Here is a 22906-nt window from a genome sequence, read left to right on the forward strand (position 1 = left end):
GGGCTGTGTTAAAGATTTGTAGTAATGGAGCAAAGGGGTATATTTTAGCACAAGAAAAGCAGTAACTTTGTACCAAAAGCATCACTTCCCTAAATGTCCTTCAGCCAATCCCAACCAGGGGTGAGCCACTGAGAAGGTTAGTGTTCCTCCCTTTGGCCTTGACTGGGACTCTTATTTTCTCAGGCCCCTCTTTTCCCTTTCCGAGACTCCGACTTGCTCAAAGTAAAATTGTGAGGATTTTAAATCTTAGATTGTATGCATGTAACATTTCATGTAACTTTTATGTCACTCAGTTATAAAAGGGAAATAGGCTTTGTGGTGGTAAATCTAGACTGAATGCAGTAGTCACTCGCTCTTCTGCTGACTCAGCCTAACCTTCTCAGTGGCTCACCCATAATATGGGGCAGATAATTAGGGTACTGTGAGAGTTAATGAGAACCTGTCACATTCCATCCCACTCAGAAACAGTCACATTAAACAGTATATGCCTGCTGTATTATTTCTGCAATAGCCACTCATCTTTTTCAGTTAACATCCTTAAAGTTCATCATCATAAGTAGCAATGGCTGAGGTGAGAACAATTTCCTGGTAGATTGTGGGCAAGGCTAATAAATTCTGTGCCAAGGGTGTACGCATGCTCTGATGCTGGCAAACATCCATTTAATAAGCCCAGTTATAAAAGTATATAAGGTGAGTCCCCCTGGATCTGTTTTCCAGTGTGGGTGGCCCCAGGGATCCCTCATTCTCTTTCTGGTTAGAGCTGTTGGAACAGCAGAATCTATACGGATAAGTCAAGGTCGGAGTGGTTGGCAGGTGTCTGGGAGGCCTGTCTTGGGGGATACTCACTTCCATTAAAGCAGTATTATCGACTCTTGTTTACTCTTTAGGCCTCTTTGACAGCCCCCCAGGGTCTGATGATGCAAAGCTCATTGATATATTTTATCCCGGAGATCAGCAGTCTGTGACATTTGGAACCAAGTCGAGAGTGGGACTGGGTGGCATGGAAGCCAAGGTAAGAATCTGGTACCTTAACAATTATAAAACCAAGATAATATTTTATCATTTTTACTTTTGTAATTGGGGAATAATGGTTTAGATACTAGGCACGTACACTCTTACATACATACATGTCTAAATACTGAATGCATATTGTGTACCTGTATTTAGTCATATCTGTATATGTATTTTTATTAACATTATATAAAAAGTGTGTTCATATTATGAACTCAGGGGCAAGGTCTATATATTTTTCATAATTCTTAAATCTCCTCATGTTGCCAACTCAAAATATTTCTTGATGAAATCTTTCAAAAATTCTTCTCTCCCAGTAATTGTTCTAAGAACTTATACCCTAGTGTCATATGGTCATATGTAGCAATGGCAGAGATGAAGATAAGCCCCATTTACAAAAGCTAAAAGTACTCAGCTTCAGACTCTGGTCAAACAACAGACTAAACACTGAGTTGAGACACAAAAAGTCAAATGTAGAAATGTGAGTCCTGGTTTAGAGTCTTGGAGAGAGAACACACTGAACACACTGGGTCATCTTTAGGCAACACTTGCCAAGGTTGGGCTGGAAGAGTACATGGGCTGAGTGTGTTTTCAGAGCTTCTGAGCTGTTCAGAACGTTACTATATATACTTAATTGCTCATTATCACATTATATTTTATATCTTTTGCAAGTTAAAAGTGCGGGTGACTAGAGCCTGCAAAGGTTTGAATCTCATCTTTGGATCCCACCTCTCACATTAGGTGAAAGCGGCCCTCTGGGCTTTGCAAGGTGGCACTTCTGTGGTTATTGCCAATGGAACCCACCCAAAGGTGTCTGGGCACGTCATCACAGATATTGTGGAGGGAAAGAAAGTTGGCACCTTCTTTTCCGAAGTAAAGCCTGCAGGTAAGTAATTCTTCGTGGAGTCCAGTGGTCTGTGGATGACAGCTAGTGATGCCATGGCCTGGAATGGGCTGAAGACTGAGTTCTTACTGTGGGAACAGGGATCACAAATTAATGTGCTTATGTTATAAAATACAATATTGTTTTGAACACTGTTTGTAAAACTGGATTTTGATTTGCATTTGGAAAATTTATCTAACATGCCTAACTAGGCCTCCTAGTCTCTCTAAAATTACTAAGTTAAAGAATATAAGCAACCATTTTCTCAAGAAACATTTGCAAGGTCCATGCCGGATTCCAAGTACTAATAAACACTAGAGATGCAAAGATGTATAAGATGTATGCTATGTGCTTTCAAGTGCCCACAAAGATAGAATTGCATTATAATCGACATTCCGAAATCCAAACACATTAGAAAATAGCCAAAGTGGAATTGAAAAGATCTCTAAAGACATAAGTTATGTTGTTTACCCTAGAAATACAGATAAGTTTCCTGTGTTTATGCCTGAGTTAATCTGGTATATTTTTTAGCCATTTTATTGGCCAGAGTGATCTCTGTATGTGCAACAAGGACACCAAGACACCAGATGTACAGTCCATGCATGTGATGAGCCTGTGTATGTGCTGAGATAGGGACAGGGAACTAAGCTGACCATGATCTGATGTTTGCAAATGTTCTGGCAGGCCCTACTGTTGAGCAGCAGGGAGAAATGGCTCGGTCAGGAGGAAGGATGTTGGCCACTTTGGAACCGGAGCAGGTAACTGCCCTAGCTAATCGTTTGGTTAGTTTTCAGAGTGAGTCATGCTGTGAGGTGTAGAATACATAGTCAAGCCTGCCGTCTCCCTTGTTATTCCTCATGTCCCCCAGAGTTATCCAAGTTACCATTCAGATTTGTTCTGCCTTTTTACTTTTTCTAAATTTTATTTTCCCTGTTGACTTTTGTAAGCTGAGGCTTAAGGTATCTTTTCATCACTATGATGTTTTGATCAAAAACATCATGAAAATGATGAGACCAAGGAGGCTCTCTAATCCTGCCACAAACTAGGCAGGGAAATGTAGGAAAATTACTCATCCAATCCATCCCAGTCACCTCTAACCAACCCCTAAGATGGAAGCTAATGAGCCTGCTCCGGAGTCACAGCCCTGCCTTGTCTACAGTGAATCAGTCACAGTAGCAGACACGAAGCTGAAAATGCGGAGAGGTCATGTGGGAGCTGGGGGCTGGCTTCCGAAGGGTTGAGTTGTTATGGATGGGTTCAAGAGTGATGTGTATAGGTTTCTTCTAAGGAGTACCTTGGCCTGAGAAAGGAAAAGAGAATATAGAATAACTACAAGTAGAGAAAGAAGAACAAAAGAGGAGCCTAGCTTCTCTCTCTGTTAAACCACTTTTATACCTTCAGTAACCATCATGCTGACTACTCACATTTCCTAATCTAGGTGGGTAGAGGTTGGGGTCTTCGCAGGCATCCAGGACTGGGTTTTCCCCCTTTCAATTCATTAATCGTCAAAAAAAGAAAATAAGTAATTGTGAAAAAAAGAAAAACTAGATGCAAAAACTTACCTGGGAAATGAACTGTATACAGCTAATGATATTAAATGTGTAGAAATGTGTGTATCATATGATTCAAAATGCTGGCCCTGTCTCATAATTGTATAATTCATCATGCCCCCTCCCACACCACTGGGCCGCAGTTTGCTAATCATAATAATTAGGAGTGGTTAAAGAGGAAGAGAAATAAGAAGAGATCGGGAGATTAGCAGTGAGAGAGGAAGGAGAAAATGAGAGGAGCAGTGGTGGAAAATGAATGATATGAAGTAAAATTTCAGATACCGATAACCTTGAATTTGGGAGCAAGGCCTGGCACACTCAGAAGGTAGATTTAAAAGAGCAGGCGTGCATTCTTTTTGGATTAATGTGTTTGCTTGTTTGTTTAATGTTTTACCTTTCTTCCTAGAGAGCAGAGATTATTCATCATCTGGCTGATCTGCTGACGGACCAACGCGATGCGATCCTGTTAGCCAACAAAAAAGACTTGGAGGAGGCAGAGGGTAAATACCAGCAGTTTGGAGTCAGTGTTGTGGACTCCAGACAGAGAATCAGGAAAAGGGTTTTGTTTTGGTCTTTATTCTTTGTTTTACTCATAATTCTTGTATCATAATCTGCCTAAAGTCAAGGTTGTTATAGAAGAAATTGTATATTATGCATTCTGTTTATTGAGGGTTGGTGGTTAGTGTTCATTGGACTCTTTCAATGTTTACATAACTACCTCTACCCCTTTTCCCAGTACAACCCCCCAAAGGGACTTTTTTTATTCCCCACAGGTCAAGATCCATGGCCATTATGGTAATTTCTGGACAAACAGGAAAAAAAGTTGAGGACCTCAGTATTTTAGACATTTATCTAACAGCAGCTAACATTTATTGAGGCCTTTCTGTGTTGCCAGGTATTGTGCTAAGGGCCTAACAGACAGGATCTTTATCTTTATGACATAGCATCTATGAGGTAGCTATTATTTATTATCCAATTTTACAGAGGAGGAAACTGAAGCTCAAAGAAGTTGTCACATGCCTACCACGCATATAGCCAGTGACAGATGTGGGATTCAAACCCAGAATGACTGCATGTAAATTGTTGTAGAAATAGTTTGTGCAGTCTGTGATGAGAGACAGCTTATCTCCTAGTGAAGAAACCAGTACATAGTCTGCCCAGAGATAGCAACAGGTGCCATCCAGAGTGTCCTTGAGGAGCTGATGGTAGAGTGAGTGATGTGGCTGAACTCACTTTGCAGACAACTAAATATGTAGAGAGTTAAGTCGAAGCCCTCATCTTTCTCTCTCTTTTCCTGATTCTCTGTCTTTTGTACCCTAAAATAATGAAGACCGATTTTATAGGTTTTCCTTTTCTCTTGAATAAATGTGCCTTAAACATCCAAATTAGTGTTGTTCCCTTCAAAGAAACCTTGTGAGGCTCATCAACATGATTTTTATTCCTTAAAACATGTTTGAGCCATTGTTTTGGAACTTCCTTTAGAGTTTGCATCTGGTCTTTTGAATTATTGCAGTATTGAAAAGTCATAAAATAAACTTTCAGAAATGGGAGAAATCTTTGATGACACCTTATCCAGTTCTTCAAACTAAAAAAATTAAGACCCATAGAGGTTAAAGCTATTGTTCAGAGTCATACAACTAATTGTTGGCAGAACTCTGACTTCTGATGTCAATTATGTCCTAGAAATTCATAAAGATATGCAGTGCCATAAGAACAAAGTCCTGTGTATACGTGAGTGTGATCATCCTTTTTGACTCATGAGCCCATTTCAGGACATTTATCCTAAGAAAATATATGTAATATGTAATATAGTGAAAACGCTATGTGTAAAGATTCTTAGAGCAAGATTGATTATCATACTGAAAACTGAAAACAACTGGAGTGTCTATAACCTAGATATAGTTAAATGCATCAACCTGTATCAACTCAATGAAATATTCAGTGGTAATTAAAATAATTTTTGCAACATGGTAGATGTACTTGCATTGTAAAGTGAAAAACTAGAGTGTAACATTTAGCATTCACTATAATTAAAACTTGATTTTTAGTACATGGGGAAAAGTGAAAAAAAAAATTAATTGATAATTGATATAATTTGGTTGATTAGAATGGTGGTTTAATTTTTTCTAACTATAAGGTTGGTTTCTCCCCTCCAAAGCAGAAATCTTTTTATTATCTTGGTGGGTGTGACTATGAAAAAGAAAGGAAGAATTTTCATAATCTCATCTCAACATTATCCATAGTAGTAATTTGTGATATGTGATTCCATTTGGTTTTCTTGAGTATATATATTCACGTGTACATCTGAATGTGTATATAGAGAATCACACTATGCATACTGTTATATTTAAATTTAAAGAAAATCTTATATATGAACTTATAATTCTGTTGAAGTTTTTATTTTGAAAGATACCATCTTATTGCTCCTGATTATAAAAATCATTCATTATAAAAGATTAAAATAATGCAGAAAGGTAGACAGCAATCATCACTGTTCTCAATGCCTTCCAGACATGCATGTATACATGTAATGTTTGGTAAATAGAACCCTATCATACGTGCTGTTTTGTAGTTTTCCTTCGTCATAAACTATACCCTTGACAGCTTTCCATATCAGGAAGTGTAGATATAGTATTTATAGTTACTGCATTGTAGCCCATTGTCTGAATTTATAGGTAGAATCTAGTTTCCCCATATTCTAAAAATGCTGTGATGTCTACGGCCATGTTACCCTGAACAAGCCCGATCCCATCTGATCGTGGAAGCTAAGCAGGGTTGGGCCTGGTTAGTACTTGGATGGGAGACCATCTAGGAAGACCAGGTGCTGTGGCATAAAAAATAAAAAAATAAGGGATTGTAAGCTAACAAGGTCCTTGCAATCTGTGAGGTCAACCAAGGGTTGCCTCGCCTAAAAATTTTTAAAAAATTAGAATAATAAAAAATGCTGGTGATAGGTATCCTTATTACATGCAAGTTAGCTCATGCAAATGACAAATTTCTGGAACTGAACTTGCTTGCTTAAAGGGTGTGGGTTTACATACCTTTATATGATGATGTATACTGCCAAACTGCTTCCCCCACTGAGAAGCTGTATAAATGGCATGTCATCATCTCCCCAGTACCCCCTAAGTTCCGTGTCTGTTCCTAACACAGTGCCACATGTTCAGTAAAACAATGCAGCCTGCCAGGATCTACTGCTTTATCATGTGTTCTTCACACCTCTTCAGGGAGACTTGCAGCTCCTCTGCTGAAACGTTTGAGCCTCTCCACGTCTAAGTTAAACAGCCTGGCCATTGGTCTGCGGCAGATCGCAGCCTCCTCACAGGACAGTGTGGGGCGTGTTTTGCGCCGAACCCGAATTGCCAAAAACTTGGAACTAGAACAAGTGACTGTTCCAATTGGAGTTCTGCTGGTCATCTTTGAATCTCGCCCTGACTGTCTACCCCAGGTATGTGACTAATGCCAAGATAAATCTCCCAAAGATTCTTTTTCTTTTCCTTTTTTTCTTTTTAGTGAAAGTTTTTGTTTTTTTTTTACCCAAAGATAATTTTAAAGACTTTATTTCCAGGTTGCTCTTAAGGTAATTTATGTTATTGATTCTTTTAATAATTCTAAAGATAGGTATTCATATATTCATTTTACAGTTGAAGAAACCGAAGCTTATAGAAGTTAATATTCCTGTCGCATGTATAAGGGTAGATCTGGGTGGTAAGCCCTGATGAATCTCCCATACCGTGTCAAGAAGCACAGTTCCAAATATCTTACCTCACTGGGGCACTTTGTTTCCTGGCCACAGAGTCCCTGTTGGCCTCCTGCAGGGACATTCATCTCATAGCTGGTTTTGCCCTTATGAAAAGGACCCCTTTATCATCAGTGTCACAGATCGCTTCCTGTAGTTCATCTCTTAGGAAAAAGAACATCTAGTAGTTAATGGGAACTAGAATACAACCCTCTTTAAGGAATCTGACATATCACAGGCTAATGTCGAGATACCATAGATTAATAGCCTTGCCAAGCAGCCATACTCTGAAATACAAGGTGGCATTAAGAGGTTAAGCTCACTTGTTGCTTTAAACTTTCTCCCAGAAATCTGGAAGCATTTCCCCACTAGACTGAGATGATACCATCTTTTTCTCTGCACTAGCCACAAAGTGTCAGAAATTCTATTTAAAAAACAAAGAGCCAGCACCTCTTTACTATATAGTGTAAATGACCATGGGAGTCCAGAGTGCTCCGTGGAGGATACTCCCTGACATGACCTAAAACCAGCTTGTTAATCAAGGGACTCCCATGCCATCTGACCCCTCCTGACTTGTCTCAGAAATGGTCCAGAGAGGACTGCAGCACTCCCCTCTGCTGGTAGAAAGGGATCCTAAGTCTCTGAGAAGACTATGTCCATGACGTTTCTCTGCTACCTTTTTTCCATTCTAGCTGATAGTTCACAAGGAAAAAGGTTTCCTCCTTAGCCAACTACAGCTGAGGTTCCTCACCCAGGATCTTAACCTTGGATGGTATCACAGAATCCTTGAATCCTAAAAGTTGCATGCAGAATTCAGTATGTTTGTGCATTTATCTAGAGAAAGTTTACATCACTTTTATAAAGGATTCACGAGCAACAAAAATGAACAGAAAAGAATTAAGAGCCACTAATCTGGAGATTAACATATTCAGGCAAGGTTTTTTAGTAAAGTTTCTTTCACTATGTTACAAAAACAGGAAAATTTTTATTCACCCCAGGAGCATTCAGAAAGTTAAGCTTCAGGCCTTGGATGATTATGTCAGTGTCATTAGTTCTTAGCTCTAAGAGGGTGACTAATCCTACCCACGGATGGCCTACTTTTTCCTCCCCAAACAGGCTTGTGCTCCTTCCCGAGCAGTCTCAGCCTCTGCCACAGCTGCCCAGGGATCCAGTAGGAGGCTCAGGCTTTCTCCAGGTTCTCAGAACCAGGCATTTAGAGCTCTCAAAACAATTAACCAGAGATGGCGCCCAGCCTCAGCCCCAGTCAGGTGGAGCAAGTGCATGTGTCAGGAGGCAGCTGAGCACCCTGTCCTCCACATGGCCAAAGTGGGGAGGGGGACCTGCAACCCTGGCCACTTACCTCAGGTATTTTGCTCATGGGGCTAAGAAGCTATATAGTTGAGTTCTAAGATCCAGGTGGCTTGGCTCCAGAGTCAAGGCTCCCAGCCCTGCCACTTATAAGCTGCGTGACCTAGCAGACTCACCAACCTCTCTGGGCTTCAGTGTCCTTATCTGTAAAGCAAGGGATAAAGCAGATACTCAGTTCACTAGAATGTTTTGAAACTGCAACAGTCTATGCCTTATACAGTGATTAATAGAGCTTGGCCCAGAAAAAGTGCTCAGTGACTACTAACCTTACTATTATATGATTGCTTCTTCTCTTTGGCTCACTGTTCTCCCCTTCGATCTGCAGGTGGCAGCCTTGGCTATTGCAAGTGGTAATGGCTTATTACTCAAAGGAGGGAAGGAGGCTGCACACAGTAACCGGATTCTTCACCTCCTGACCCAGGAGGCCCTCTCGATCCATGGAGTCAAGGAAGCTGTACAGTTGGTAGGTCCCTGGAAGGAGCCAAGTCGGGCCCAGAGGGGCCATGTCAGATCTTTTGGGATTTGAAGCAAAATTTAGGCCATGTTAGGGCCAAGCCACTTCTACAGGCAGGCTTGATTATAGTGGCAGCAGGTCCTGTGTGCCTGCTGACACTGGACAATGCCAGGAGCTTCCTTGGCCCAGATGGGTCTTCAGTGGCTTAGGAAGGTCACTCTCATACACCTCTATCCTGGTACTGTTGATTTACAAGAATGCCTGTTAGCCCTTTGTTCTTTAGGTCATGGGGCAGCAGGAATACTAGACCTAGAATGTGAGGGCAGAGTGATTTAGGCCAAGGAAGATGAGATTAATTTTATGAAAGTTTGTCATAAACCATAATGCAGCATTTAAGTATGAGATTTTGCTATTATGATGATGATGATTATCATTTTAACTATTGTCTCAGATTCCTCAACTATCAAATGGAGTTTCTGAACTAGATAGTAATAACTACAATTTATTGAGCACCTACTATGGGCAAGGCACCTTTCATTCATTTTCCCACTTAATCCTCACAACAACTCTGAGAAAAATACATTAATTATTAGCCCCATTTTATAGATGGAAAAAAAATGGTTCAGGGGTTGAGTAACTCACCCCAAATTACTCCAGATCCTCTTCTCTCTCCGCCGAGGCCCACTCGTTCCAGCATTCCGGGATTCTGTTGGCTGCTAGGAGAGTGTCTGCGAATCTGCTGCATTACATGGTCACTGACAAGAATCTGGGTGTTTCTTGTGGTAACGTAGTGGGTGGATAGATCACAGCTTTTAGGGATTCAAATCTCAGCTCTGCCACATCCTAGCTTAATTCAGCAGGTTCCCTCCCTTCCCTTCTTCCCATTGGTATGTAACATTCACAGAGTAAGTATGTAAGTAAACAATATGATTTTGTACACACACACACACACACACACACACACGTACGTACGTACGTACATATAACCACCAGCCATATCAAGACACACAACATTTCTAACAGCCAAAGGCTCCCATGTGCCCTTTCCAATCAATATGCTCCACCCCACTCCCAACTTGTTTTTGTACTTTCACATTCAGTTTCTTTGGCCTATTCATGAACTTCATGTAAATAGAATTGTATGAAACATACTCTTTTATGTTGTATTTCTTTTGTTCATTCATGAGATTCATCCATGTCGTTGCATCTAGCAGTAGCTTTCTTTTTCACTGCCGCGTAGTGTTCCATGCATGTGCATGCGCTATGGTTTAACCCTTCTCCTGTTGACGAACATTTGGGTTGTTCCAGTTTGAGGCCATGCAGATTAAAGTTGCTGTGAACATTTTTGTACAAATATTTTTGTATTTCTGTTGTAAGTAACATTACCATATAGGGGAAAATTAAAAATCAAGAAGACAAAAAAGATGCCCGTAGTCTAACACAGGCACTTTAGTCAGTCCAGCCAGCATACCAGGGTTGAAGTTTCAGTGGAAATAGTGAGAACCATGACTCTATAGCAAGACCCAACATGTCAAGAAGACCGTGGATAGAGAACCACCAGAGTAGCCACTTCCTCTTGTGGTCCTCATTGCCTGGCACAATCTGTACCTACTCTCACTTTCAGAGATAGCACTTTGTACCTCTTCTGGCAGTTTTTAAATTATCTGCCCCGTGTATGGCTGATTGTCTCCTAGTCCTGTCTTCCCAGCTAGACTCAGCTCTTCGAGGGCAGGGACCAGGTCCTGCATGTTTTGTCATGCAGAGCACAGCACCTGGTATGCAGTGTTTGGTGAGCATTTGCTGGACTGTCAGTTCCCATGACCAGGGGCTTAATCTTGTTTTGGAATAAGTTTTCAGTGCCCGATTTCATTCTCAGAAGCTGCAGAAATTTATCTGTAAAAGGGATGTTGCTGCTCCTCTATTTCATGGGATTAGAAGATGTCCTCTTTATCTTTTCATCCTCTGCCTTTTCAGGTGAATACCAGAGAAGAAGTAGAAGATCTTTGCCGCCTTGACAAAATAATAGATTTGATCATTCCACGTGGTTCTTCCCAGCTGGTCAGAGACATCCAGAAAGCCGCTAAGGGAATTCCAGTGATGGGGCACAGTGAAGGGATCTGTCACATGTATGTGGATTCAGAGGCCAATGTCGATAAAGTCACCAGACTGGGTGAGCTCGATGGGTCTCCTGTTTTAAGGGCAAAGTATTTGTCAGATCTTCTGTGGCTCTGGATCATGTTAATAGAAACAATTCTTTGTCCTTCTTCTTTTAGTCAGAGACTCTAAATGTGAGTATCCAGCTGCCTGTAATGCTTTGGAGACCTTGTTAATCCACCGAGACCTGCTGAGAACACCGCTGTTTGACCAGATCATTGATATGCTGAGAGTGGAACAGGTAAGACAAGTCCGTGGGACTCATACGTCACTTCCTGCCTTCCATGTTGAGATTTAGGAGCCTGTGGGATTAGACCTGGAGCAACTGCCATACCGTGTAACGCAATTCAAGAAGCAATATTTTTGAGCATCTGCTAAGTACACAGATGAGTAAGACATGCCCCCTGCCTTCTGACAGTCTAGTCGATGGGGGAAACTAACACACAAATGGCTTCATTACAAAGTGGAATGTGTTAAGTGCTAAGAGTGTTCAAAGATAAGATACATCACACGGCAGCCCATTGAATGGACTGTTTCTGGCAACCTTTATTCAAGCAGCATAGTTTAAAGTGTATGTTTCTGAACACACATTTCTGTTCGGATTTGATTTAAAAAGATTATACAGAAATGTTCTCAAATCAAAAACTTACTGCATCTACCTGTCCACAAATGTCTTCAATTACCAATATTAATGTACTTGATACAGTGATATTTGGGAATCAACAATTTGTATAGTGTTTTTTTTACTGAGATTATTTTTTTACCATGTCATTAAGGTTATGAACAACAAATGCCAGTAAGTTTCCAACATAAATGTATGCTCCAGCCTAAATTTCTAATTGCAAGAAAATAGATGCTCTCCAAACAAAAACGAACAATCTTAAATTTTCAGTGAGGACACATGTTAAGCTTTATATATGATGTCATGGATTCCCTTTCAGAATTATATAAACAGCGGTTCAGACAGTGACTGAACATACACTGGGCTTTGACCTGGGGCATGTGTCTCTTCCCTTTTCTCCTCTGACTGGAAAAGAGGGCTCCAGTTAGCTTATAAATGTGGCGTGGTCCCAGTGAGAACCCGAAAGGATTTTGAGCATTAAAATGTACCCCACAAATTAGAGGTAGATTACGTGATCACTTGTGTCTGAGGCCTTACTTTACACTAGTGGCCTATTTGATTGGGTACTTGTGTGTGTCCAGTACACAGGACTATACAGGACAAGAGGAAAGCTCTCCTTTAGTTAGGAATTAAACCCCCAGTCCTGATTCAGGCAAACCCACTCTGTTCTCAGTCATTGTCGGGATTGCCGTGAAATTCTCCAAATCCAAACGAGTATTTGTACTTTAGGCAGCACCTTTGTATTGTAAGAAGTACACCAGCAGGGTGACTTGCCCAGAGCTAGGGCTCAGGAATGGGGTTCCAGTCCCTGAGGAACATGGGCGGACTCCAACTCTGGAGGAAGTAGAGTTCCAGGTAGGAAACCATGCAGGGCCTCAAGGACAGACAAGCACCACTTGTAACTTAAGCCAAGCAAGAGCTTGGTCCCAAAGAATAAAGGCATGAACGCTGCCTGGAATGGTCTGAGAGCAAGCCTAAGTGGGGTCAGACATGTTCCTGGGGCCTTCAGTGACTAGCCTCCAGATCCCTAAATTCTTCCAGCAAGGAGCAGAACTATCCCCAAAGGCTGGAGCTGAGCTGAACCTAGAGGTGAGGCTGGACCAACCAAGTTGGAAATCTGAGAAGTAACCACAGTTTGAAGTGGTTACCAGCTGGAGTACTGTTTCCTCTGAAGCACACCTAGGACTTCTCCAGGGTGAAGGGAGTGGAAGTGTATACGTGGTATCTCCCTTTCCCTGTGAATCCAGTGCCTAGGTCCCATATGTGGGGAATGGGATTTTTATAGTCAAGTGTTCTTGTTAGTAAAATGCCAACAGTTGGGGGCTTATGTTGATAGTCGGTTGGGTTCATTGCTGGCAAGTGTCCAGTCAGCATTTTCTTTCTTTTTCTTTCTTTCTTCTTTCCCTTCCTTCCCCTCCCCTCTCTTCTTTTCTCATTTCTTTCCTCTCTCTCTCCCCTCCTCCCCTCCCTCCCCTCCTCCCTCCCCTCCTCCCCTCCCTCCCTCCCTCCTCCTCTCCTTTCCTTTTCTTTCTTGAGAGGCAACCCTTGGTTGAACAGATTGCAAAGACCTTGTCAGCTTACAATCCCTTATTTTTTTATTTTTTACACCTACAGCACCTGGTCTTCCTAGGTGGTCTCCCATCCAAGTACTAACCAGGCCCGACCCTGCTTAGCTTCCGAGATCAGACGGGATCGGGCTTGTTCAGGGTAACATGGCCATAGACACAGTGAGCATTTCAAAACCAGTGCATCCTGGAGGGCGGAAGGCTGCCTCTAAAGGGAAGGCAGGGACTAGTTTAGTTGTCTGGACCACAGGAGCCACAGGCTCACCACCTTCATGCCCATCCTGCTGTGCAATCCTGGAGGAAGTGTGAGCTTGCTTACTTTGTTTATGTTGTTGCCCCTGGACTTCCTCTGTTCCAGGTGAAAATCCACGCAGGCCCCAAGTTTGCCTCCTATCTGACCTTCAGCCCCTCTGAAGTGAAGTCCCTCCGAACTGAGTATGGTGACCTGGAATTGTGCATTGAAGTGGTGGACAGTATCCAGGAGGCCATTGACCACATCCACAAGTACGGCAGCTCCCATACAGATGTCATCGTCACAGAGGACGGTCAGTGTGCAGATGCTTCGAGCATACGGTGTCTGCTTTTTCTGCCTTGATCGCTGAGGTGGTTTCATTCCACTCAGCCCTTCTTGGCTCGGAGGAAAACAAAATCTGAACAGTCTAATGATGATCCCTGGTGTTGGTTGCGCTTGCTGGTTAGCTGAGTGCTTTCATGCCTATTACCTCAGCATATTGGCACAGTGGCCCTGGGTGGGGAGGCAGAGAAGAGGTGACTAGCTCCACTCTAAGCTGACTCCCTCTGTGGTAGAGGTGTTCATTCATTTCATACACAGTCTTTCCAGGTTGTTGGAATAAATCCACCTGAGGAAACCAAGGCTCAGGAGCTTAAATGCAGAAACAACTAGTTAAAGGCAGAACCAACTCTCCATACTCATTCATTCACACCACAGATAGGTATTACAAGACATGCCTAGGCGTCAGGCGCTGGAGGCCCAGTGATAAAACCAGGATGGCCCCACAGGGAAGTTATAGTCAGTTTATTGGGGAATCACACCACCACCAATAGTAACAGCTAACGTTTATGGAGCACTTATCATGTGCTAGGCTCTGCAATAGTGCTCCGTGGTTGTCAGTTCACTTTCTCCTCTCTGCCGCCCTGTGAGCTGGGTAATGTTGTCACTCCCCATTTTACTCAGCCAGAGAGAAGTTCAGAAAAGGTCACCTTAGAGGGTGTGGAGTTGGAGTTCAGACCTAGGCATTCTGGCTGTGGAGCCTATAAACAGACAGTGTAGACAGGCCATTGCAGCACTGGGGTCTGTCTGCAGTGGAGATCTGGACTCCAGCCCAGTCTTTCCCAGCAACTTCCACATCAGTGACTGATAGAGCTGGTTTCTTTCTTTCTCTTCAGATTTTTCTCATAAATCTTCATGCGTAATATGTGTGGCAGCTCCTCAGGGGCCTGGACCCTGCCCCAGTCAGTCACTGGTGAGTGGCTGGAAGCAGGGATATTCTCCGTGAGTCATCGTAACTCAGTTTCTTCTCTTTGTGCTGCAGAGAAAACAGCAGAGTTCTTCCTCCACCACGTGGATAGTGCCTGTGTGTTCTGGAACACCAGCACTCGCTTCTCTGATGGCTACCGCTTCGGACTGGGTAAGAAAGACTCAGGTCAGGGGGAAAGAATTGCCTTGTGACTCATTGTGTGGTCCAGGGAGCAAGGTGAGGGTGGAGTAGACACCTCTTCTTCATGCTTGATGGAGATTATAGAGACAGAATTGGGAGAGGGTGGGTTTATGAGAGAGAATAATTCTAGCTACCATGAGTTCATGGAAGTCCTGTGCTCTGGGCAACTAAGATTCACAGAACTGAAGTACCTTGCCCAAAGTCATGCAGCTGGCATTCAGACCTAAACTTATTCAAATCCAAAGCCTGGGTCCCACCATAATGTTGGCAGACCACAGCATGTCTCCATACACAGGTCGTGACAGGTGTACATGCCAAGGACCCTTGAGAGCACTGCCACTGCAGACTTATTCCTTTAGAGAGACACAGCCAGATTTCCTCAGAAATAGGAATTCCCCATGAGGATAGGACAAAGGAAGGTGTTAATACCTGTGCTGGGCTTAAGTGTCAGCATCAAAAACAAACAGGTAAGCCCAGAGATGTGAGGTTTACTTTGCCCCCATCCCCTTCCATCATTAATAATAAAATCTCCATCCCCAATGGTATAGGGATTTTTCAGACCATCTCTGGTTTTCAGGGGTGTAATTATGCAAAGCTCCAATAAGGCATTTATGACACATCTGAGAAGCATTTCAACCACTTGAAACATTTTAATCCCTCTGGACTTTTGAATAGATGATCTGCCTAGAGAAATAGTTCTTACTGAATTGTTAAAGGTTATTAAAGGGAATTTTACTCAGTGGTTCTTAGTCATTAGATACTTTATTTTTAGTTCCCAGTTTCTACTATGTTGGGGGTTTGATTTAATTATCACATCACTTGCACTGATCTTTATATTCCATGTTCTTGAAAGAAGAAATACTTTCACACTTTTAAGGGCTGAAGTGCCCAGCTTTCAAGTGAAAGTCTAAGACGGGGAAAAGCAGAGGACCACTCCATTGTCTTTCCATCCCCCACTCAGAGCAGAGACTCAAACTCTGGTCCAGTTAAATGCTTGTGAAATGCATTGATAACAGTGACAGATAATATTTATTGAGCATCTAATATATTCTAACACTATGTTAAGTGCATCACAAGCAGTTTCTCAGTTCTACATAATGGATTCTATTATTTTCATCATTCCTTAAATGAAAAACAAGGACGAGACACAGTTAGGCAATGTGCCCAAAGTTACGTGGTCTCTATATCATTAAACCAAGATGCGAACCTGGTGGTCACTCTGCTTGCCAACCGCTGGCCCAAGCTCATCCCACTCAGGTCTCTGCCCTTGCTCTTCTCTCTGCCGGCTGCTCCTCTCCACCTGCCCCTCCCCTGGCCAGCTCCTTCTCATTGTTCAGGTTCTAGTGGAAAGACACCTCTTCAGAGAGACTCTCCCTGACCACCCTGTCCACTGTGGTACCCACCCTACCCACGTATTCTGTCATAGCACCCTTCACTGCACTCAGTCACCACATGAAATTACTTGCTGAACTGTCCTTCGGCTGCCTTGCCCACAAGATACATGCTCCATGGAAACAGGACCTCTATCAGTTATTGCCCAGGGCCTGGTACATAGCATGTAAAATTGTGATGAACAGGGGAACCCTGCCTCTACTGTGCGTGATGCAGCAACACGAGCCAGACCCAGGAAAACCCCTGCTGTCCCTGAGTCGACACCTGGAGCAGGAGGGATGGCAAACGGTTGATACCCTTTCATGTATCCAGTTACTGTCTAATGAGTGCCTCTGTGCTAAGAATTCTGAGGGATACTGAGAACATGTCCCTTTCTAGGATTTAAAGAATATTTGTGGAAATGACACATTCATACTAAACATTGTTGTACACCTCAGAAAATGCCCAGGGGTGACATCGTGGTACGTAATCTAGACACTAAGCAGGTGTCAGAGGCAGCACTTCTAGTATTGTCAAAATGCATTGAGGATAAAGTACAAGAGGCTCACGCATAGTGTTTCATTAGAAGAAGGGGCCTCATCATGATTTATAGCAACAGTGCAACTCAGACCGGCCTGGGGAGGATGGGGCAGGATGGGGCAGGGAGAGGGTGCCAGGTGAGGAGAATGAGGAGATGTGGGGCCGGTGGGCGGACAGGAAGCAGAGGCTGAGAAAAGCCACATTCTCATCCACGCTTCTTCGCAGGAGCTGAAGTGGGAATCAGCACATCACGAATCCACGCCCGGGGACCAGTAGGACTTGAGGGACTCCTTACTACCAAGTGGCTGCTGCGAGGGCAGGACCACGTCGTCTCAGATTTCTCAGAGCATGGAAGTTTAAAATATCTTCACGAGAACCTCCCTGTTCCTCAGAGAAACAGCAACTGAGAGCATGCAGAGAAGAACTGGGAACGTTCCTAGAGTTAAACCTGTCGTCACAGTCTCGGGGCGAGTCAGGTCTCATCTCCCACTTCTGGAAGGGTCTGCCTGTTGGAAAGATGCTTCTGCGTTCCGACTGGCGGCATCAGTCTTGGCTAATGACTCGCATTCCAGCTCACCCTTTTCTTTTTTCTTTCTTTTTTTAAGTTAGAAAATAGTTGCTGTGGGTAGGAACTTTGCTTAATTGCTTCAGAGAGGGACTTCGCACAGTCCAGTTCTCTTCAATGATAGAAACAGAAAGGTACCGTTTCCCTACAAAGAGGCAATGGAAGAATCATGGCCGCTTCTTACCTTTTTATTACCTCAATGAGGTAAAGTCTCCCTTGGCATTAGGTTGGTACTAGAGCCAGCCATACCTAAGCAGTCTTTTCACATTTCATTTCTTTCACACTCGTCATCTTTGAAAAGGAAAAATTTGGAATTTAGGAGAGGGGAAGCTCTTTAACATTCTCGTCAGAAACAAAAATGGACTGAATCATTTCCACTGGGAAGATCAATCTTTTGTATTTATTTGTGGAGTAAATATAAATAAGCATTCCAGACGCTTGCAGCCTTTCCAGATCCGAGAGATTGAGCATTACCCGCAATGCAGTTGGAGCCTGGAACTGCAGACAGGAAGTACAAGTTTCAGGATGAAGTATCTACAGTAATTGTGCTTGAAATTTTTATATGAATTATTTTGTCATCCTGTTCCTTCCCTCCAAAACAAAATTAGAGGATTATTTTAATACTTTGGATTCTTCCCCTCTTTTTGAGAAATAAAGTTCTTATGAAAAGCCTGTGTGCAGGATTAAAGTTTTCTCCCTCGGTAGCTGATACCCTCTTCTTCCTTTTCCCATTTTTTGTGACCTCACAGCCCCGCTTTCACACATTGTCTCCTCTCCAGAAGCTGGTTGGGAGACGGCCTGGCCTCCTCCTTGACACTGTCAGTGGAAACAGCATAGGCAGATCCCCGGGGACAGGACGTGGACAGGGAGAGAGGAGAGGAAAATGGGTAGATTAGCCCCATGAGCTTAGGACTGAAAGTTTAGTGATGGTCTGAAGTCAGGGGTGTGCGTGACACAGGCGAGCTGCCATTGTGCCAAGGCCACACAGCGTCTGCTCCGAGGGCCACAGCCCCAGCTGACATTTTAGTTCACTTTGGCTGGTCCTCCCTGCCAGCTCCATTGCCTCAGAACCGCCTGTTTCATTGACAGCTCTCGCCCCTCACCTCCTTCCCTCCCTCCAGCTCTTGTTCTTGGGGTCCCTGGTGCCTGACAGTCTGTAGTTGGAAGATTTCTGTCTCGTGGGGGCCCTCAAAGAAATAAACACTCGCTTACATGCTTATCCTCTGAGGATGTTTTATGAGCACAAGAATTACAGTGTCACATGGAATGTGTTCCCAGGCTGGTTCCAAACTACTTCCCATCCAGACCCTTACATGGTCTGGCAAGTTACCCTGCCTGCCCTGTCCTCTGTATGGGGAATTCTTGCCTGAAAAGGCAATAAACAAAGTCCTGCTTGAAACTATGGCAAATACCGTAATCAGCTCCCAACCAGACAACAAATGTCCCCGGAGTCTAAAATAGAAAGTGACCCAAGAAGACTGGGACCCTTGGGGAAGATGCCACTGAGGAGGCAGGCTTGGATCTGGGCCCTGAAAAAGGCACGTCACAGGAGCAAGGAGTGAGCAGAGCATTCAGGCAGGGTGCCGGTGCCAGCAGAAGTCAAGAGGTGGGGATGAAACACATCTGGGGAGCAGTGAATATACCAGTTTGAGGCAGAAGTTCATATGGGTAAACGGGAAGGTGTTACATCCCAGATGGCTGATGGTATCTCAACTGGAGCCACCCTTAGGGCAAGGAATGGGATGGGGGTGGGGGGAGGTTGTCCAGAAAACACAGGTAAAGCTCAGTTAACCAACAAGGCCATGGCCTCTGCAGCCACCTCAGCCTCAGTCCTTTTCTACAGAGACCATGGTCCATCAGTGCTCCTTTTTCTACCAAAAGTGAAGACATCCCCAAAAGAGGGCCAGGAGTCAGCCATAGTGTCCCAAGTAACCCTACCCAGGCAGTCTTTCCTGCTTACTGGCTTTTCCTAGCTATAGAAAGGGGGATTTTTATTCCGAAATCTCTCCTGTGATCCTACCCTACTTCCTTTTCCTGGCCACTAACTCCTGACAACACAAGCTGCTGAACCAACCAATCCTGAAGTTCCCACCTCCCTACCCAGGAGGTGAGGGCAGTGGGAACCTCTGGGATATCATGTAAGATAGCAAGTTTTCTTATTTATCAAGTCAAGTTTACTTGGGTTTAGGATTTTTGTTAACTTGCACAAGCCAAAAGTGTCTCAGTGATACAGTATATTCATACCTTATGGGGCATTTACAAAATTATTCATGTGCAAAGAAAGATGGGCAGCCAGGGACTAGATTATAATAGGTGTTATTTGTCTGTTCTATATCCCTTATTTTATGAAACCTCTCCCATTTTGCAGTAATCCTGCTCAATCTATGTGATTCAGGAGAGGGATGCTGATTTCTCCCTGCCTCACTATTTTGATTGGTTCTCATGAGGTGGGCCTGATAAGTAAGAGTACTCTGTTTTCCTGTTTATAGCAATTGTTTCAGGGCTGGGCAAATGATTTAAACAGCCAAACAGCATGCTGGTGGAATTCAATTTTTACTGTAGTTATTAGGATAAATAAACTATCTTTCTCTGGAGTTATAAACTCTTGTCCCAAGGAGGTCTACAGCTGATAGTATCCATCCTTCCCCGTAGAGAGAGCCTATGTAAGAAGTATTTAATACAGAGGAAAGGGAGCCAGGGACATATAGAGACTTTTGCCCACCTAGTTCCATTTGTGCCCGAAACCTACCCCTGGACGCAATTCAATAATTTCCTTCTTTTTTTTGCTTAAACTAGTTTGAGTTCAATTTCTATCTTTTTCATCTTAGAAGATTCTGGATAATATACCTGGGTTCCAATGTCTGCTGTGCCACTTAAGTGACTTTGGGCAAGTTACTTGACTTCTGTGAGCTTTAGTTTCCTTGTAGGAAAACTGGCAATTTAAATACTTGCCACAACACGGGCACATGGCAAGCACTCAATAAGCGGAAGATGGTCACTTGCTGTGTTTTTTCAGATACCCAGCTGTGTGCCTTGCTCTGCACTCCACAAGAAACCAGAAGTTTCTTCTGTTCTTTACGAGGCAGTTTTCAGAAGCCAGACTTTCCCAACCCAGCTTCATCTGGTCACCGGAAGCCCAGACTTGCCCTCCGCATGAGCAGGGAAGAACAGAGCACTGAGTCTGATCAAACATTGAAGCACCTGGAGTATGTGTCTGGCTGCTCCTGAGAGGGGCATGAGCAGTAGAAACCCTATTTTGGGTCTGAGAAAGGGAAGGGGAACCCAAGTGAATGGTACTTTTTGCCTGAAAGAAGAGAGAAGAGCTCGGTTTGGCTAGAGACCACACCTACAGCAGGTAAGCAGGGGGCGGGAGCAAAGCAAGAGACTTCGGGTTTGTAGATAGTTGCATGCGGGTGCTGCAGTAGGGGATAAAATGCGTGCAATGCATGTGCTTTTTTGAATAGAAACTTTTAAACCTCCAAGCAAACAATGATTTTGCATATTGCTTATTTAGATGACTCTAAAAATCTTGCCTGGTTGAGGCTTTAAATCTGCTAATCAAGTCTCTTTTCTGACTCAGGGGCAGGTGGGGTTGATGTCATTCACACCTGCTTCTCAAATGTACACAGAACAGAATATTTCTGGATAATCTTTTGTTTCCTGTATGGATAGTGTCCCCGAAGCAGCAACTGTAGAGATGTTTTCAGGTACAAGTAGCATAAACCCCAAACTAGTTTTAACAAAAAGAAAGCGTATTCATTTACTTACATAACCGAGGAAGGCCAAAGGTATAGCTTGGCATGCTTCTATCAGGGCTCTGGCTCTCTCTCTGTGGATTCCTGTAAATCAGTGGTTTTCAAACTTTGGAATCTCAATCACCTGCAGGGCTTATTAAAACAGATTGCTGATTCATTAGATCTGAGATAGGGGCTGAGAATTTGCATTTCTAGTAAGTTCCCAGCTGCTGCTGCTGTTGCCACCATCAACCCAGGAAGCACGCTTCGAGAACCACAGCGCTAGACGTCTGCCAGCAGCAACCTGTCCACACTGTGGGTTGGGTGCTGGGGTGGGATCACAAAATTTTGTTATCCTCCCACCTTCAGCAAACAAAAGTCTTAAGCTCCATTCTTATTAAACTGTCCTGAATCAATCACTGTAGTAAATGTAGAAATTGAGTTGAGTTGCATGTCACAGAAAATCTGAACAGGTAGGGCAAGAACATGAGTTCATTTTGTCTCGTGTAAAAAGAGATCTGGAAGTAGGCATCCCAGGTGGGCAGAGTCTATGGCTCCAAGATGTCATCAAGCGCTCGGGCTCCTTTTGGTTCTTCTGCTCTTCCATCCTAGGGTGAGATCCTCAGCCACAAGACAGTGGTTTCCCAACCATCAAGACCGCCTTCCAGACAGCAGGAAGGAGAAAGAACCATGGGCCAAAGAGTACGTGCCAGCTGCCCCTTCTCAGTGGCCTTCCAGGAAGGCCCAACCAATGGCATGGCCAGAACTGGCTTGTGGCCTCCCCTGTCTGTAAGGGATCTGGGCACATTGCAGCTCCTGTCTTTTGGTAAAAGAGAAGGAAAGTTGGGTAGAGGAAAAATTATCCTAATTGATTCATGGAGCTGGGAGCGGAATCTATTCACCTAAACGACATGGTTGTTAGAGAAGTAACTGTTCCATGTGGCCACATGGACAACTCTAGCTGCAAAGGAGGCTAAGGGATATATCTTTGTATTATAGCTGGGCACATTCCTGCCCGAACAAAAACCAGGATCCTCTTTGTATGGAAGAAAATAGGATAAATATTGGGCAAGCTGCTAGCACTGTTTGCCACAATTACCCACAAGGCCTTGTGGATTTTTCTTGAAAGTTTCTTTTGTTCCCTTGAGTTCATTGATGGGTTTTGTGGTAGGCTCAGGAAAAGCTAATTGCTATCAGAGATGGGAAAAAGGAGAAATTCCTGGGCAGTTCTGGAGAGTAGAGAGTCGTAGACTTACCCTAGGCAGAAGTTACAAACTGAGGATCAGCAGGAAATTAGGCTGGAGAAAGCTAAACCACTAAAGTGTAAGAAAAGCCATCTGGTTTTAAACTGATGGCTCGACGGGGGTAATTCTTTTGGAAATACTCGAGTTTTAGAAAAGGAAACTTGTTATTCCAAAGAATTAGCCAGGGTGACATAGTGGAAAGAGCATGCATTTGGGAATCACACTGACCTGCATTGCCAACTATAAACTATGAACTTAGCTGAGTTACTTTTAATGAAATGAGCCTCAATTTTTTTATTTGGAAAAAGTAGAGGACTAACACCTACCAGGAGAGAACCAGGTAATGGATTCGACACCTAGCTCATGAAAGAAGCTCCATCAGCATTAGCCACAATTAGTAGTAGGAATGTATCTGGTATATGTGTCT

General features: G+C 43.4%; 1 protein-coding gene, 1 non-coding gene and 1 pseudogene across 3 annotated transcripts in view; 2 read left to right on the top strand and 1 right to left on the bottom strand.

Moving 5' to 3' along the window:
• Window positions 1-18173, top strand: part of ALDH18A1 (aldehyde dehydrogenase 18 family member A1) — a 36639-nt gene extending 18466 nt beyond the window's left edge. For both annotated transcript variants that reach the window (XM_039871664.1, XM_039871665.1), the window contains exons 8-18: window positions 888-1012; window positions 1753-1897; window positions 2579-2652; window positions 3851-3944; window positions 6672-6892; window positions 8877-9014; window positions 10980-11175; window positions 11279-11400; window positions 13705-13891; window positions 14900-14995; window positions 17162-18173. In XM_039871664.1, coding sequence (XP_039727598.1) covers window positions 888-1012; window positions 1753-1897; window positions 2579-2652; window positions 3851-3944; window positions 6672-6892; window positions 8877-9014; window positions 10980-11175; window positions 11279-11400; window positions 13705-13891; window positions 14900-14995; window positions 17162-17343 — 1580 coding nt within the window. In that variant the 3' untranslated portion in view covers window positions 17344-18173. The remainder of the gene's footprint in view (window positions 1-887; window positions 1013-1752; window positions 1898-2578; window positions 2653-3850; window positions 3945-6671; window positions 6893-8876; window positions 9015-10979; window positions 11176-11278; window positions 11401-13704; window positions 13892-14899; window positions 14996-17161) is intronic.
• On the top strand, window positions 6159-6277 carry LOC120609924 (uncharacterized; annotated as a pseudogene).
• LOC120610121 (5S ribosomal RNA) lies at window positions 13387-13505 on the bottom strand. Its single transcript, XR_005654874.1, has one exon. It is a non-coding gene; the product is annotated as a 5S ribosomal RNA (ribosomal RNA).
• Window positions 18174-22906: the final 4733 nt, after the last annotated feature.

The sequence above is a fragment of the Pteropus medius genome, unplaced genomic scaffold, assembly GCF_902729225.1.
Source record: "Pteropus medius unplaced genomic scaffold, Ma_sr-lr_union100, whole genome shotgun sequence".
NCBI lineage: Eukaryota > Metazoa > Chordata > Mammalia > Chiroptera > Pteropodidae > Pteropus > Pteropus medius.